Below are 18,903 nucleotides of genomic sequence, written 5' to 3' on the forward strand. Positions count from 1 at the left end.
TTTATTAATTTTCCACAGTATTAATACAGTACTATAATAAAATACAATTTTTTTTTTGTTCTGGAATTCTAAACCTTTTTTGTACCATTAATACCATTTAAATTTAACTGGAAAATACAAAAGACATATATTTTATGAGCTAAAAAATTTCCACTCCTCCAACTGAAACATGTTCAGACTAGCAGGACTCAAAAGTAGGTTAAATTGAATACAGTAGACAATAGACATCTCTTCCCCTAATAGTCCATTAAATTGAGGACTTGTTCTAATTTTGTTGTCTTAATTTTAAGCTTAGTTCATACACAGAGCAAATTGCTGATAAAAAGCAAAAGCCTAATAAATAATGAGGCAGCAGTAAAGTTTTTTCAAATTTTTCTGTTTTGAGAATTGCAATTGCATTTTAGCATTCCAAATTTTTCCAGTAGTGAAAAACAGTTACCACTAACTGAAGCAAAGAATTTTGGAGATAAGAAAGAGAGATTTTAAACAAAGCTGCCTCAAAGAATACTTTCTAATTATATTCTTATAATTAATTTTAAAATAAATAGATGAAGCAAGTATAAAAAACAATTTATCATCAGCAACCATATTGTTTCAATGACATTTGCTATGGTTCACATAATTGTTCATTTTACTTTTCTTGTTTAGAGAGAATTTAGTTTGCTGTGCAAAATAAACATTTTTTTTTTTTATTCTGCTTTCACTTTTGCTAGCAAATGCTTATTTAAACTAAGCTGAGGGCCCACTACAGCAAATAAGAATTGAGCCATCAACTCTTGAATTGTTTTTATTCTATATTATCCACATTAAAACTATTTTCTACTTAATGTTTTCTGAGTTTATTTAATATTTACTATTATACTATTATCATTATGTACATAAAGTAGAAATAAAAGAATATGATAAAAATGCCTATCAAAAATATTTTTTATCTTCTACACATGAAGTTAAAAGGTTCCTTCTTGGTATTTCATTTAAGTTAAATTTTAATTATTTTATAATTATAAATACAATGAATTGTAACAGGAAAAACAAATTTATAATGTTTGAGATTGAATTTTCTAACATGCATACCAGTGTCATGATTTCAACAGCTGCTCCATAGGTGCAGGGTCTACAGTGAGAGAGATCAATGTTAATAATTCAATAACATTTTATATTAAGGAAGCCCACTAATGTATTTTTTTGTTTTTAAAAGTTTATTCCCATTCTAGCAATTTTGTGTGTGGTATATATTAAAACATGTACATGTTTTTAAACTCTACTGTTATTTACACAAATTAATAAATTATTATTTATTCCACTTCTTTCTATATATTAATTCTGATTTGTATGCTTTTTGAAAGTTAAAAGCAATTCTAAAACTCACTATACCAAGCATCAATATTTTGTAGAGTTGCTATGATTCTCAACAAATAATACATTTTTTTAAAAGTAGTTTCAAATTACACTGGAACCTTGACTTACAAGTTTAATTCAATCCATGAAAGAACTCATAACTCAAATTATTTGTACGTCAAATCAATTTTCCCCATTGAAATGCCATTAATCTGTTCCGGACACCTGAAAACACTGCAATTTTTTTTGTTACATGTTTTTAAATAAGAAAAATGTACTTATAAATAGCAAATATTGTATAAAAACACAATAGAATGTACTGCAATAAACTGATTTTGCAGATGTTGTGGCATTTGCTGCATAGATAAAGAAGAGATGGAAAATTTGAGAAATGCGAGATGATGGTGTCGCACACAACATGGAAGTGAACTAATGCCTACATCACTCAATCACATGTTTTTCTATAAGCTAGCCTGTCAGACATTGGAAGAGTAACAAAAATGATGAAATTACGGCAGCTTTCCATCTTCTTTTCCTTAATCTATGGTTTGCTGTGGCATTCGCTTCACCAACTAGAGGTGGAGTATCTGAAGCTGGCTTGTAACATGAATTTTAGCTCTCAACTCAAAACAAAAAAAAATCAGGAGATAGCTTGTATCTTGAAAAACTCATAATCACTTGTAAGTAAAGGTACCACTGTATTCTTAATTAATTCAATTATCTTATTGATATTGTTTACATTACAAAGCCAAATGTTCAAAAATTTCAAGATATTAATAAAAGCTAACTTTAAGTAAACTATCAGTCTTTTGTAAATTACAAAATTTAATCTTCAAGCAGTTAAAATTTTACATTCAAACTAACATTTTTGGCCATGTAAATGGTCTTTTTCAGATTCCAAAGATTGAACTACCATATTTATTTGCATACAAGATGAGGTTTTTATTCATTTTTCACTGCTTCAAAAACCTAGGTCATCCTATACACATGAGCAAAGGATTCTTTGCGTTTTTGCAATAATTTTTGTCAACCCTGTCTTTGCATTTTTCCGCTCTCTGGTGTTTAAAAACATAAGCATTTTATCTGGGTTGTTTGAGTCATTCTTGTATATAAAGCTGAATAGCAATAGTTTTCCAAGCAAAGCTTTTGAATTGAATTCCAAATTGAAATTCCAAATTGGCTTACCAGTGCCAAGCAGTTCTCTGTTCCCTGTATACTGGGAGTCTGGTTGTGGGTTTTCCACATGGCCAACCCGTCCTGGCGGATTGGCCATGTGGAGTTTTACAGGTTTTCTCTACATCTATAATGCCTGAATAAGAGCCAGTTACCCATAAAAAGACCTCTTGGAAGGCATCCCCAAGAAAGATCGTCCAAGTGTTGCATTGCCGTAACTTAACAAAACAAACAAACAAAATTCCAAAATCACTCAGGAGCCCAATATAAGTTTTAATCCATTCCCACATGAAAACAGATCATTCGGAAATCAGAATTCAGAGAAACTCATAAGTGTAATCGACAGAGAGTGGATTACACTGTTAAGATTTGGCAAAAAAAGGTTCCCAATTGTCCAGCGTTACATGAACAAATTATGTTGTCAATTTTGCAAGATTTTTCCTTAAAGTTTAAAATGCTAGCAATTTTTGTGGGACAATGTGTGCATTTACATGCATTTGATGATAACTTATTTGTGATTAAACAAAATAAAATTAGAATTGTATTAATATATCTAATTTTCTTTATTTTGGTCTTTAAAGTGGCATCTCATCCTATATGCAAGATTGTCTTATACACGAGTAAATACGGTAATATGAAAAACAAATTTTAGAATACATGCACTTGCACTTACAAAATATATACAATTCAAATAACATAAAATACTAAAAATTAAAATACAGTAGCCCCTCTTTATATTGTGGATTTGGATATATCATGCTTTTTTTTTAGGTCCCCAAATTTTAAAATCACTTGCCACTGAATTTCTTTTTGCAATGAAATATGGTATTTTATTCCTATGACTGTTCTTGAAACTAGCACTGTAGGTAAAACAATAACTTTGTCAAAATCTAAATAAGCAAAACAGGTGGACAGATCAATTATCACTTATGTTTCCTTTGGATAGTAAAAGTTGTTTATTTATTGGTTTTAAGTACTGTCTCCTCATTTACAAGTTTCTGTAATTTCAAATTCACCATGTAATGTGTAAGAAAAAGATTTCTTTATTTCCAAACAGAAAGTTCTAAAATTTTTATACAGTAGTAACTTTAGTTTGCTTTTTAGAGAATTTTTACTCTGTAATTTTATAATTTTGATGTTCTATATGTTACAAAATTTAAAAAATAAATATTGATTCTTTACTATTATTTATATGTTCATTCCTGATGATGGCTGCATCGATAACTGAAAACATTAGTAAAATTAAAAATTTTGCTGGAACATTTTTAATAAGCAATTTATTATGAAATATAATACTGTATAATAAAATCGCTATTTTTCTTTTTTATTGACAATATGTTTAAATGTCGTTGTTGTGTGTCAGTATCTTTAAATGTCATTGTTAAAGAACCAATAATGCTAAATGGGCATTCATTGTCTCAGTGTTTACATAATCATCAATTAATACAATATAACCAAGAATAAAATTCAGTACTGATAAACTAAGTTTATTTTATATCAGAAACACTTGCTGATCAAAGAATAGAGGATAGAAATTCCATAGCATGTATAATCTGTTTAGTGCAAGCCCAGAATTTTAGTACTTGGTTGTATCATGCTTTTTCTTTGTCTCCCAACAAGTGTGATATAATGAGGGGCTACTGTAATCAGAAACAGCTAAGAATTACAACCAACAATAATAAAATAAAAGGTAAAGATTTAAGAAAAACTGATATTTTAAGGAGGAGCTTCTAGGCTTGGTGAAGTGTATCATAACCCTTCTTATTAATGCATCCAGCAGTAATGGCTTGTTAAATATTTGAACTAACAGTTATGCAGATTTATAAACTGCTTGTAATTTATTTAGTGAAGCAGTTGTTTTATTACTTTGAACTGATAGATTATATCTTTCATATTATATGAATATTATTGGAATAAGACAAACTATACATATGCAAAACATTTTTTTAAATGGATGAGCTATGACAGCAGTTTCCAACTTATTTTTATCTTGGAACCCTTTTCACCTTAGTAAAAACTGTTGGAACCCTGACAATTTTTAATGATTATAGATAAAACAGCAAACAGAAACACCAAAAACAATTTATTGAAAACAAAAACAGATTTAAGTAATATTTGCTTTCCATTATTATTCAAATTGGTCATTAATGTGAAGGGTTAATTAAATTCTTTTCTTTCAATATTTTAAACAGTGCTAGTGTCTGGATTTGTACTTTTGTTTGTATCTGCCTTTCAGTCTCCTTATCATTAGAAATATTTGGAGTACTTGTCATATTTTTCTTCAAAATTCTTCTCTCAGCCAATGCTCCATGATTTTTTAATTTGGGGTATACACAATACTAAAAGTACTATAAATTTATACAATTCCCACTATATTTTTATATGAAAAATATTTAAAATATCACAAAACGATTACAATGCAAAACTAATAATCTTTGATTGATATGCCTGCTTGTATGCTTGTTGCATTACAACACACTACAGATGATGGGACATTAATTAATTTAACACCTTGGCAACAAGTGACGCTCGTCTGGTGTGAGTGTCCCATCACTAGTATTGTAGTATATACTGTACAGTACAGTACCATCGGACATCTGACTAGTCACTCTCATCATTAGATTCAATAGGCTTGCACTGCAGATAATCATTAAATATGCTTTAATTCGTCTGTTGTTATTTACATGTTGGATACTTTTAATTACTTTTAGCTTTAGGTTAAGTTTTACTGTTTTTATGGTTTTCATTATCTTGTCAAAAATTATATCATGACTTTAGTTCATTCAATTATCGATAAATTGATCCCCACTGTTTATAAAGCTATCAATAACTCTAGAATGTGTGTAGGACATCATAAGGGGACTCTATCCAAGACTACAACAATTACCGTATTTTACGGACTATAAGACGCACTTTTTTCTTCGAAAAATTGCCTTCAAAATTCAGGTGCGTCTTATAGGTATTTTTTTTTTTTTTTTAAATTGCTTAAAAATTAAGGTGCGTCTTATAGTCCGTAAAATACGGTACACCTCACATCCCAAATCTGCATTGGCACATATGGTACATACATCACTAGACTCAATGGATTTTATTGTAAAACTCCAAATTTTATTGAATCCACAATAAAATCATCCAAATCTCAATAAAAACACAATCCAACTTGTTTTCTGCAGAACACAAGTTAGGAAAATGTATTTCTTATTCAACGTTGTAAAATTAAGTTGGGATTTTATGCAAGATGAGAAAATAGCAGAACTTGATTAAAAATGAAATGAAAATTATTACATGAAAATTTTGAAATCTATTTCCCAAACATATGTTTATAATATTTATAAATTAATAAGTAGCTCAATTATCTCTTTCACTTAAATCATATAACCACAATCTTTCTTATACCAGTATAACCAATTCTTCCTCTATTCTGTACAAAAAAAATCTTACCAGTAGGATTCATGATTCTTTATGCAATCTCATTGGCTACATGCTCACCAATAAGACAGAATTTAAATGATGTCCAATAACAAAAAATGATAGTTGGCAGTCATTTGTCAGAATAAGTGTGAAACCTCTTTAATAATTAATCACTGACAAAACCCAGTGTTTTAGTTGTTCAGCATCAAACTGATGGCCACTTATGCTGGTATGAAATTAGCATAAGTGGCCTTTTAGGAAAATTTTATAGTATTTATAGATATTCATATTTAGCAATAAACCTTTCAATACTTTAGTTTAAAATATTTAAACAATATTTTCATATTCTATTAAAAATAATTTAGAATTTTAAGTAATGTAGTAATTTAATATATATACCTGTATTCTTAAGTAATTGTATAATAATAATTATAAATTTATTTATATTTGATATATATTTAAAAAAATTATTTATTTATTTATTTATTTTACCTGCGCAGTTTGGTTGACATTTGATGCCATTTCATTATGAAGCTGAGTTTGAGGACTTGCTAGCTGAGAGGGTGTGGGAGGACAAGGATGAGAAGGTGCAATTTCTCCTTCATCTTGAATTGGACTAGTAGCTGCTGGAGGAGAAATACCAGTTATAGAAAGATTATCTTCTGTTGGGCTAAATGGGCCATCTTCTGGAATTGGACTAACAGTTAAACCAGGTGAAACTGGAGGTTGGGAACTATCTGGTGTTGATAAGAGACTTTGATCACTTGGACTATAGGGAATAATTGATTCAGCATTTAATTCAGCACTGATATCACATGGTAAATGGGATGAGGAGTCTCCAGAAGGTATATCAATACTCAAATACCTATCATTTTCTCCACCAGCAGAAGTTAAGCTTTCTGAGTCAGATATTCCAGATAGTATCCTAGGTGGAGGTTCTTCAGCCGTTACTAATTCTTCATTTTCACTTGCACTTAGTGTTTGAGAAGAAGGACTAGTTGAAGGTGAGGGATCTGCACCTGGAACACAAACATTATAACTACTAGGTATTTCAATGCAGCTATCCAGCATCATTTCATCACATTCTGATATGGGTAAAGAATTTGAAAGATCATGAAGTGCCAAATCATGATTAATATCATGCTCATCAGATGAAAAAACTTCTATTTCTGCATTTGTTGATTCATGCCTATCTATATCATATTCTGGTATTGATATTTCAGGACAAAACAATAACCTATCATCATCACCTTCTAAAACAACTACTTCACTTAAATTTTCCAAAGAAGGCACTCCTTCCTGGATGGAATCATGCTCAGGTGTTGCAAGTGGAGCTGTCCTATTTTGAAGGGCACTATCATCATCAGGTTCATTTATTGATGGTTCTTCATTTCTTACTTGTTCTGAAATTACTGGACCTACAGACTGATTTAAACACATCTGTTGAGGCATTTGTAATACAGCTGGTCTCTGTATTCCACTTGATGTTCTCTGTGGTAAAGCAGGAGGAGGGCTTGAATCTGCAACTGATAGTGCTGATGTTGAAGTAGATAAACTATCATCAGAATCCACTCCTGAAGGTATTACATTATCTTCTTGAACAAGCTGACCATTTTGTTCATCAGTATCAACTATTTCTAACATGAAACTATCTTCTGGTTTTAAGTGTCGTGGTTTTGGTGGAGGTGGTTGATTATTTGCTTCTATGTGAAAAGCTTTGGTACGTTCTAAAGGTCGATGGCTTTGATGTTTTTGCTTAGGTGGTAATGGTGGAGGTATGTCAGACTGTTCTGTAGTTGGCTGAGTTGGTGCTGTTAAAACTTCACTCGCACTCTGAAGCACATATTCTAAATTTGTGAATGCCATGTTAGTACTGCTACCAGTACTAGAAGATCGTTGGGGAGGTTGTTGTGATGATCTTCTCTGAGGTGGAGCCACACCAGCAGCACTACTGATACTGTGTTCACTTCCAGATCTTACATTCCGCCCATGAACTTCTCTCCTTACAGGTTCTCCGGATCGTTGCTGTCCAGAATTACCACTACCTGTTCCAACATTTCCATTAGGAAGATGAGAAACCCTGCATACAACAGGTGGTTGTTGATGTTGTGGTGTTGTTGGGACGGAAGACCCTTGATTCTGAGCTTCAGGTAAATCTGATACATAAATTGGATTGTGAACTTGACGTATATGAGTCCAGGGGTCAACTATAGGTGAATAAAAAATTGGAAACTTTAATTTTATGTTAAAACATATTTAAATTATAGTTTTTAATTGAATTATTTTATTTTATAAATAGTCATAACTTTCTTCCTCAACAAGACTAATAATGATCCTGTTGTCAAGAAAGTTTTATCTTTTTCTTAGCAATTTGAAAATACTGAATTTTAAATAATAATGTTATTCTTACACTACATATTGATTTTTTTTTATAAAACACTATATATAATCTCAAATGTTAAATAATTTTTATTTAAATAAACTGATTGTAGTTATAAAACATTTTACTTCTCTTTTTACAGGAAATGACTATTCTGGAGTCCATAGAAAACAAAAACAAAATTAATATTGTTAACCTGTTTGTGTGAAGACTAATACTCTCAATGTTCATGTTTTTAAAATATTTATTTTAATTTATTTATTTTGTAGTACTTTAGAGTTTGTATGTATTTGTACTATCATGTATGCTAAAGTACTAGATAACTCTTTAAAAAAAACATTTCATTAAAACTATATATGAAACTATAATACAGGATGTTCATAAAAGATTGTCAAGATTTTAATTTTGTTTAATTAAAGCATGGTATATAATAACAAACAGCTGAATGTTGGTTAAATTGTACTAAATCAACCTATAAAAAAGCCAAGAATCCAGTAAAAATTTCATTTATGTGAACATTTTTGTCCACCATCAGACTGTAGAATTGGAAATGGAGCCATGCTGCTTGAATGTTCAAATCCAACACATTGTTCATTGACTGGTGGAGATGTTTCTGATCTGGGTGGTCACCAATTGGAGGAAATATTTCCCATATGTATCCTTGGTTTACAGATGGTGGAGGAAAAATTTCCAAAGGTTGGGGAACATCCTTATTCATGTCATCATCCTTAAAGTTAATTACCTTCTTATCCAATTCTGCCTTGTAATTTCAAGTAGTTTGAGATAGCAAAGTTGTACTTTGTCAGACATTTGGTGGAGGATCCTGCTCCTATCCAAATAGACCTCCACATCCAGGTAGGAAGCATAAAATGACAATGCAGTGGAAAACCAACCCCTAAAAATGTCCAGGTGATGTCCTTTTATGTAGAAGGCAATCTGTCTGCGTGGTTGCTCTAATATACTCCATTTATGGTTCAATGGTCAATCAAGAGGATGAAGTAATGATGTATACACCAAGCAAATGTTGCCAATCTGGCAGGTCTTTGGCATTTCTGAGGAGAAAAAAGGTGTGTGGACTCCTTTTGTCCAATGGAATGTAGATGAAAATGTTTGCATAAGTGAAATTTTTGCTGGATACTTGGCATTTGTGTAAGTTGATTTAGTATAATAACAAACTTTATGTGAAATAAAAAAGCAGCTTAACCCTTTCCATGCTGGCGATCTACAGCAAATAATTGAGTGGAATTGGTCATGCGGCGCATTTTTTGCAGTTTTTGGATAATTTTTAAATCGCGATATTTCACTCCAAAATTGCGCTATGTTTAATCTGTTTTTTGTGTTTGATTAAGAACATATCACAGTTTACGATTGTTTAATTTTTAGTTTAATAGAAATTTAAAATAATATTAAAATTTGAAGCTTGCGAACAAAAGAAAAAAATAATTAATTTACAGAAAATCGCTAAACTTTGTACATTAGTTAGTTAGATACATTTGTCTTCTTTTAAATAAAAGAAATCACAGCTCTCTAGCTAGAGCAGGGGAGAAGTTATTGCCATTATTTACACTATGTCTCTAATTACTTGGCAGGGAGAGGAGTGATTGTTATCGTAAAGCAACAAAGCAACACGTTAGTTTATCATCATATATTTCTGCTTAAAATAGTGAATATTTGACACTTTTTTATATTTTTTCAAGGCTTTATACAATAATACACTAAAATAAGCGATTAGTTAATTTTTTCCTGCAATTACGCAATATCCGGAAGTAATGAGTTTTTCAGTAAATTTTTCAGATAGAAGCTTTTGATAAGAAATCTTCTTGTCTAAATAAAGTCAAATAACATGAAAACTAGAAGAATTACGGCTCTAAAATGATGAATATAGCTATCTTTTAACGTTTGTTTACATTCTGACTTTAATCACGTGGATTGGTTCTTCGCGGAAAAATCCCAACCAAATGGTTTTAAAAAAAAAACTCATTCATTGAATTAAATTTGTTTAGTCGCTGTATATATGTTTAATAGGTGGTTGTCTCTTTAATCCGAAAACATTCGGTAGACTAACTTACAGCTGAACAGCTGTTCAGCTGTAAGTTAGTCTACCGAATGTTTTCGGATTAAAGAGACAACCACCTATTAATCATTCATTGAAGTTGATTCAGTCATAATATAAATTACCAATTAGAGCGTAATAGGCGTAGAAACAAAATTTTTAAAGCCAATTAACAGCAAGAAGATCTTCCATAGATTTACTATAGGGAGGTGGAGTTTCCTGGAAATATTTATTGCTAGATAGTTTTAAAAACATATTTACTAGCCGAAATATTGTAGAATTAGCTAATTTAATGTCTAAATACATTAAATTAGTTAATTAATGCTAAAAAACGATTTAAAAAGTGGATTTATTGCAATTGTTTACATTTTACTTGGAAGGTTGAAGACAGGACTTTTTGCGAAAAATTTTCCTTTCACAAGTCTGTGATTAGTTAAAGTAATGTCAATAAAAACAGAAGATATCCAATAAAACTGTAGAAGGAGTTTCCCTTTGATTGTTTTCAGTCAACTGTGTAGTTAACTGGGAAGATTTACTGTAGAATGGTAGGGGGTCTATTTTACTGAAATATTTATGGCCCAGGGGTGGTCACAAAACACTTTTTGGCTTAAACAAAGTCAATTGACCTACAGAAGAGCGAATCAAAGCTAAGATTGCTGGAAAATCGAATATAATGCAAAATAATTCGAATCTTTTTGATTAATTACGCCTAAAGGCCTATGCTGCATCACAAATTAACGGCAAGTCACGTGACATACGCCTAAAGGCATATAACCACATGTAAAGGGTTAATAAGTTTTTACCTTAGACATTACAATTGCTCAATGTGGAAGCCTTTGTATCATGACACATCCAGCCTATAATCACATTCTGCTTAGCACGTCAAGTTTGATGGATTCAACAGCTACAACAATCCTATGCCTCAGCTCAGAAAGCTGGCAGGCAGCAGTGGCATGTATACATGATATTTAACATATCCCCACAAGAAGAAATTACATGGGATGACGTGGTGGACCTTAGTACGCTGAAGGAAAACCTTTAACTTACTCCCTGGTATTCTTGACATATCTCGAGTCGCAACCTAATGACCTTGACCTGTGGACCCGAGATATCTCATTTCACCATTGGAACATTTTTGAAATTAGATGTCGCTAGTCATTATAATTTTTATATTAAAACTAACTTCTGAAATATATTATAATTTTTTGTTTTTACATTTATTATCTATTTTGTTTGTGCAAAATATAAAAAAATAATGTCAGACAATACAATTATTTTTTTCAAAAATGTGTAATTTTCGTTAGGCTTAACATTGACAAAAATTCAACACAGCACAGGTTAATGGCCCCAAAGTCCTCTGACAAAGTGTCACAAGGCTGGCATAGTCAATCTACCATTGAAAAACAACACTATTCAACCATTCCCACACTTTTTGAAGAAAATGAGGTAGACCCATGTGTGGGTTTATCTTACTGCAACTGTGGGAAGAGCCGACTCTACAGAATATCAAGATATGCACAGCTTGTAACAATTTTTTTTCCACAAAACAGAACTGTATACCTGCCATACAGGCCTTAGGTGAACTGCTCTGTTCTGTGCAGATTCTTTGTCCCCAAGATAGGGAAATTATGCCTCTTCACCTTTCCACTAAAATGAAATATCAATTCATTACTAAACACAACTAAAGAAGTTATCTCCTTCAGCAATTGCCTCTTTCCCTTGCACACTGAATATAGTTCATAACATGATCTATATGTGTTAGAGCCTGTAGCATTTAACAGTACACCCTCAATTGTAGTCACTTTCACTACAATGTCTACACTATCACTAGTGATATGTTTAGTTTACAACTAGCAATAACACAAATTTTTTGGACTACACAGAAAGCATGCTGGTGTATTCACTTTGTCATCTGAGACATGTAGATGTCCCATAGTTGAATCTATACAGAGACACCATGTCACCTGAAACTGTTCACACCAATGCCAAATGCTGTTGTCAAATGGGAGATAACTTCCAAATTGTCACCAAAAGACATGCTGCGCACAAACTACAAAGCACACTTTGCAAACTGTGCAAGGCACAGAATGCTTTCTGCTTGGGAATTGTATAGTAACACCACCACATGACAGAACAGAAACAACTTTTTGTCTGTCTGGTAGAAAATTTCATAGCTGCTCTTTCATCACATATGAGAAACATACCTCCATGGGAAATCCTGATGATCTTTTATGAACACCCTTTTAAGAATAAAGCTATTTCTTCATTCACGGTCATTTCAATTTATCTAACTTATTTGATAATTGTCATCTTCAAATCTAAATAATATTTATGGGGTTTAATAAAAATTTTTAAAAAGATAGTTTTATTATCTAAAGAATAAAAAATAAAATTCTCAAAATATCTTAAATTTTAATTTTTTTTTAAAGTTTTAAATGAGATATAAAAATAGAACAATGTTCAGAGCTTTCTTTTTAGTGTGAGTCAGGATTTTCTTTATTTGCTAGTATAAAAACCAAATATTAATCAACAGTTGATGTAAAAAAGATTTTAAAAGGATAATTTGATGTTAAACTAAGATTCAAAAATTGTGTAACAGTGAAAAACTGAACAAATTAACAATTCATTATTTAAAATTTAATAAAACATTAATTATCTGAAGTTATTGACATATTTATTTTCACTTTTAATCTCAATAACCATCAATGTTCATAATGGAGAAAGCAGAAATCACAATATCAACATTGATATACTCCTGTGATAATGTGATGGAAATTGTATAACAGGAAAAAAAGTGACTAATACTTTCTATTCAAAGAGGCACTACAAATATTTCCTAACCTAGTAAATGTCAAAAAAATGTTTGTACATTTGATATACTAAACTAAAATTTTATGGCAGAATCTTAAAAAAAATGCACATGCACATGAGTAAGAATATTAAAACATTATCCTGGAATAGAAATAATAGTAATAGTAATAATAGGAATTAAACTGAATAGTCAATGAATATGCAATCTTATAAGTTCTATGAAACTGATTATACAAATTTTTATTAGTGGTAGAATTAAACATATTTTCATAGATTGAAAAACAGATATTTAGTTTTCATGTGTGATGTAAAATTTTCTAAAATCATGGCCATAAATGATTCGATACTTGCAAATATTGCAAAGGTTTGTAAATTATTTTATAAAATTTTAAACTTCTACAATAATTCAATAAACAGGTTAAATAAAAAAATTTGCATTGTTGTGTTACAATTTTTTTTAAATGTCAATAATTGTGTTTAAATTCCAGTTTTCTACTTTTGTATTAATAATAATTCCTGTTTACTTTTATTAATATTTCTTCTATGGCATTGTTCCTTTGTTTTCAAAAATAATTTTTACATCATCCCAAACAATCAATTCCATTTCTTTATAGCATAACAAGAAATAAAAACTAATAATAGTAATTTTAAAAAATCTTAAATTGTTTTAGATAGAATGAATGGAAAATTTAATGTTTGAATGTTTTCAACTATTTATCAGGAAGAATCTAACCAAAGGAAAAAAAACAAAAAATATTAGTTTAGTAAAATAATAACAAGAAGCATTGCTATAGAAAACAAAATAATTTTTTCTTATTCATTCTAAAGCTTATAATGTCAAACAAAATTATTAAAATAAAATTTGTTATTCATTCTCCTGATAGATTCTTTAGTAGTAAGCATAAATTTTGCTAGAGGAAATTAATCATACAGAGAACACACAAGTAATTGACTATACACACTTTATTATACAAGGAAATGCATTTCAGGCCTACCACTCCCCTTCAGTTCTTTATTACAGAGCTATTTAATTAAACCACAAATGCTATATAATTATCACACAATACTGAATGCGTAATACATTTTTTGAAAATTTAAATACAGAAAATTACCTTTGACTATTTTTCAAATATATTAGTGACCACTGGATAAACGAATTTTGTATTGATAAATTAATAATTAAAATTAAAAAAGGAAGATGTATACCTGTATAAAAGTATAATAAAATGCAGTTATGCACTGAAAATTTAATCTTGGGAGGAGCTAAGTTGAACAGATATTGAATTTGCATTAAAATTTTTTTTAAATTTTCACCTTATTTGACCACTAATTCATAAGTAATAGAAATAAAAAATGAATTTTAATTAAGAAAAAATTTACTAGTGTTGTTTTCTTTTTACATTTGGGGGCCCATTGGCCCCTCTGGATGCACCACTGAGTAAATGTAAAATGGTTTAAAAGATTGATTGCGGGTACGAAGGGGTTAAAAAGGAAAACCTTTTATAGTAAACCTAAAAGGGCCACTACATTAACCACTATAAAAAATTTAAAATCTCACTCTACAATCCTCAACAAAGTTGATATTTACAAATATAGGATACTACAGCCCCTCAGCCACTGACACGCTCAGCTAGTACTACACGCTGCTATCGCAGCTTGTCCAACAAACCTAACCTATTCCTCTGGGAGATGATCGTCACCGCTAGGCAGCGGAAAAATCTGAAATGGCATGAAATGCACTGTGAAAGGCAAAAAATTGTAAACATTATAACTTTCTTATTTTTCGTCTCCAGTTCAAAAGTAGGGTATCGTTGAACTCATCTTGGTCCCCTCAGTTCAAATATATACTCAAAGTCCCAAAATTCCATAGGTGGTAATCTATAGTATAGCCCTGTTTTCTTTAATTTTAATGGTTTCTAAATGCTCATAAGGTTTTCTTTTAAAATTTTTAAAAAAGAAAAATTATCATCATTATCATTCACATTGCATGGCAACTGCTGAGTTGGTATAATTATACTTGACTGCACATAAATGCTCTCTAATCCTGGTTTTTAATGTTCTTTCTGTTCTACCTACATAATAATGTTTTGCTTGACAATTGCATAAAATTTTTTTATACTACATTATTATTTTGCATTATGTCTGTTTTTTTATTAATTGATTCTTTAGTTTTTAACCTATTTTTATTATTATTAAATGTGGGGACAAGAATAATATACAGTAGTATGTTTTAATAATTTTTGTATTTTCGCAAACACTATGGGAATATAATTTAAGTTTTTTATAGATTACTTGTATTAGAGGTATAGTTGACTATATTGTTTGTTCTGTATTACTGTTATTAAGTAATTTTTCAATTATCTTGTTTAATCAATCATTTAATTACAAAATGCAATATATGTATTCAATTTTTTTATTTTGATCAAAAATACTGTTTGTGTGTATTTTAAGAAGTGTTTAAAAATGAAAGTGACAGTTAAGAAAGTAATATATTTATGTAGTTATCTGATACAAATCATGATATAACTTGTAAATCTGACAATCAAGACATACACCCACCTACAGACAACATTACTTTATGTGGGAGAAAAGAGGTGTCAACATGTGAAGTAAAAGATCTTGTTCTGTGTATACGCCATTACTATAAACATTTTGGAAAGAGATCAAAAGAAGACTAGGCAACATTCTATGCTGGAAAATATCCAATAAACAACTATGAATTGGATATTGGGCAGGTTTAAGGAATGTGTAACTGCACAGTATTGAGCCTAACAGTTTTAAGCTTGCAGGCTAACCAGTAAAGTTATGCAGGGAGTAGAATCCATATTCAAGGACTCTGAGACATCATTGACAACAGTGGCTGTTAAACTTGGTCCTGTATAGGATTTATATCTTATATACAGAAGTATTTCAAAATGTGTTCTAATTAGTTTTAATTAATACAACATGTAACTTATAACCTATCTTCTACAAAAACTCTTGGAAAACATTTTATCAAAGCTAAGAATATAACTTAAAAAAATATCCTCTTTTCAAACTGCACTTACAAAAATAACTACACTTTACCAACTTTAACATACAGTCTATTTTATTAATCTAATGTTTTCAATCAATTAATTGACCTTCATCGGGATTGAATAATTTTTCTATTTATGATGAATGAAACTGATTATAGAATGTTTTTAACTTTAAAAGTTTTCTCAACGCCTATTGCACAAGTCCGAAAATATATAAAAAGAATCTATAGACTGATAACGTACAAATATACGCATACACTAACTATACACATAAAAATAAAAGCAAAAATAAAAATTAATAATAATAAAGAAATAGATAAATACACAAGTGATGCTATACCAGAGCCTTATTCTGGAATTTACAGAATACCCATACAAGACGAGAGGCAGCAAAAAGAACTGTAATACATTGGAGCTACAAGGAAGTCATTAAAAGAAAGAATAAAAGGGCACAAAAGGAACATACAGAATGAGCAACAAGTCACTGCTTTAGCAACGTACGTTATAGTAGACCCAACAGAAGTTTCAGTGAAATGAGAAACAGCAGAAATAATACTAAAGTTCAGGACAGGAGACATATTAAATACACAGAAGCTTGGCATATTCACAAGATCAGTCTAGCAGGACAGGCTATAAACTTCAGAGAATCATATAGTCTCCACAGCATGGAGACCGAGTGCATTATGAACATATCAGCAAAAAAACAAAGCATGGACAGATAAAAGATAGGCATTAGTTGGTGCTCGTTATATCATCACTTGTTTATTTATCAATTTTTTTATTATTATTAATTTTTATTTTTGCTTTTATTTTTATGTGTATAGTTAGTGTATGCACATATTTGTATGTTATCAGTCTGTCGATTCTTTTTACCTATTTTTGGACTTGTGCAATAGGCGTTGAGAAAACTTTTAAAGTTAAAAACATTCTATAATCAGTTTCATTCGTCATAAATCAAAAAATTGTTCAATCCCGATGAAGGTCAATTAATTGACCAAAAACATTAGATTAATAAAATAGACTGTATGTTAAAGTTGGTAAAGTGTAGTTAAAAAATATCTTACATACTTTAAATCTTGCCAAAATGTTAAAAAATTGTTCTTTTGTCTTTACATGTGTGTATATATTACATTTTAAAAACCTGTATGAGTTTTTAAAACTATTCTTTTGCATCCTTTCATGATTGCTATGTTGTACACATGCCACATTGTAATTAAGTTTGGAATTTCTGCCTCACTTTGCTGTTTGCACCATTCAATGTATTTTGATAACATCTCCTCAATTTTTTTGCAATTAAAATGTTGAAAATTAGAAACAGTGTCTTCGTCATAATCATCTTTATCCACTTCATTATTTTATAACCCAAATGTAAGCTATCCACATTCAGCCAGTCATTTACATCACCCTGTTCTATTTGAAAAGCGTTGTTACATATTTAAGAAACATCATTCAGCAATTTTCTGTTTTCATCGCTATTACTTCTGTTAAGTGCATTTGATGGCCAAATTTTCTTCCAATTTTGAGACAATATTTCATTTGGAACATTATCCCATGCTTTAGCAATGTTGAAAATTGCATGTTTAATAGTTCTTTGTTTCCAAATTTCATCCAAATTCATTACTAAATATAGCAACTGATGGAGAACAAGCTACTACACAGTGTGTGTGAAATATGAGTCAGCATCTAAAAATAACACCTTTTCATGGTGAAAATTATAGAACATGATTAATTATCAAGTTTCTACTGTATAAAAGAAATACAGTAGAGACTCGTTAATCGGAACCCCGGTAATCAGAATTGCCAGTAATCGTAACGATTTTCAGTCGGACTGTGTCGTGCTGAATCGAACGTTTTTGATACTAAATTTACTTCTAAAGTATAATTTTCATGTTTTTATATTCTTCAATATATTTATTTTGTTTGTACAAAATGCAGAAATAATTTTTAACGATACGATAGCCTCGACTATTATTATAAAAATATTCGTTAGGCTTAAAATCGACGAAAATTCAACACGAAGCGACACGCAACGAAGAAAAATTTGAACATCGGACAGGTTAATATATTTATTCGTACATAATCGGTAATCAGAACAAATCACTAATCTGAACAACCCCAGTCCCCAATTGATTCCGATTTTCGGTTCTCTACTGTAATACCAAGAAAATAAAAATAAAAGACAAATATGTGAAAATAACTGAAATTTTTATGAAACAAAGTTTGAATGATTTAAAAATAGCAATGCAGAGATTATTTACCATTTTTGCTTCATTAATAAATCATATCATATCAACCTTTATTAACGTAGAAGGCTTTCGCCTGTTACAAGGGACGTGGTTTGGAGCTTAACAAAATAGTCCAACAAAGAGTAAATTTAAATAGCACTATTTCAGCTGCCTATGTATCAGAGATTTATAAAATTAAACAGTAACTTAATTAAAGTGTACAGTATAGCAAATATAATTTCACCCTTTAATATATATTATTGGGTTACTATCCCTAGTTGTTTATATATTTTTTCTTTAGGAATGATTGTTAGAACATTCACTTAGTACATACACTTAGTACATATCGTATTGACTTAAACATTAAAATTGTTCCAACTTTTAGAATTTTGGTTCACGTAATTATATAACTTAAATATATTATTCTTATTCGCTCTATCGAAGATCTCATATAGTTCACTTTCATTGGAAAATTAGATAATATACTTATTTCTA

At 30.2% G+C, this 18,903-nt stretch overlaps 1 protein-coding gene across 1 annotated transcript in view; it reads right to left on the reverse strand.

Annotated features, from left to right (window-relative positions):
- LOC136980173 (E3 ubiquitin-protein ligase HECW2-like) overlaps positions 1 to 18,903 on the reverse strand; it is a 123,846-nt gene that overhangs the window by 35,142 nt on the left and 69,801 nt on the right. The window contains exon 9 of the mRNA XM_067276225.1: positions 6,415 to 8,129. Within this exon, the coding sequence (XP_067132326.1) occupies positions 6,415 to 8,129 (1,715 nt within the window). The remainder of the gene's footprint in view (positions 1 to 6,414; positions 8,130 to 18,903) is intronic.

This window comes from Centruroides vittatus, unplaced genomic scaffold, assembly GCF_030686945.1.
Source record: "Centruroides vittatus isolate TY-2023 unplaced genomic scaffold, ASM3068694v2 contig_1159, whole genome shotgun sequence".
Classification (NCBI taxonomy): domain Eukaryota; kingdom Metazoa; phylum Arthropoda; class Arachnida; order Scorpiones; family Buthidae; genus Centruroides; species Centruroides vittatus.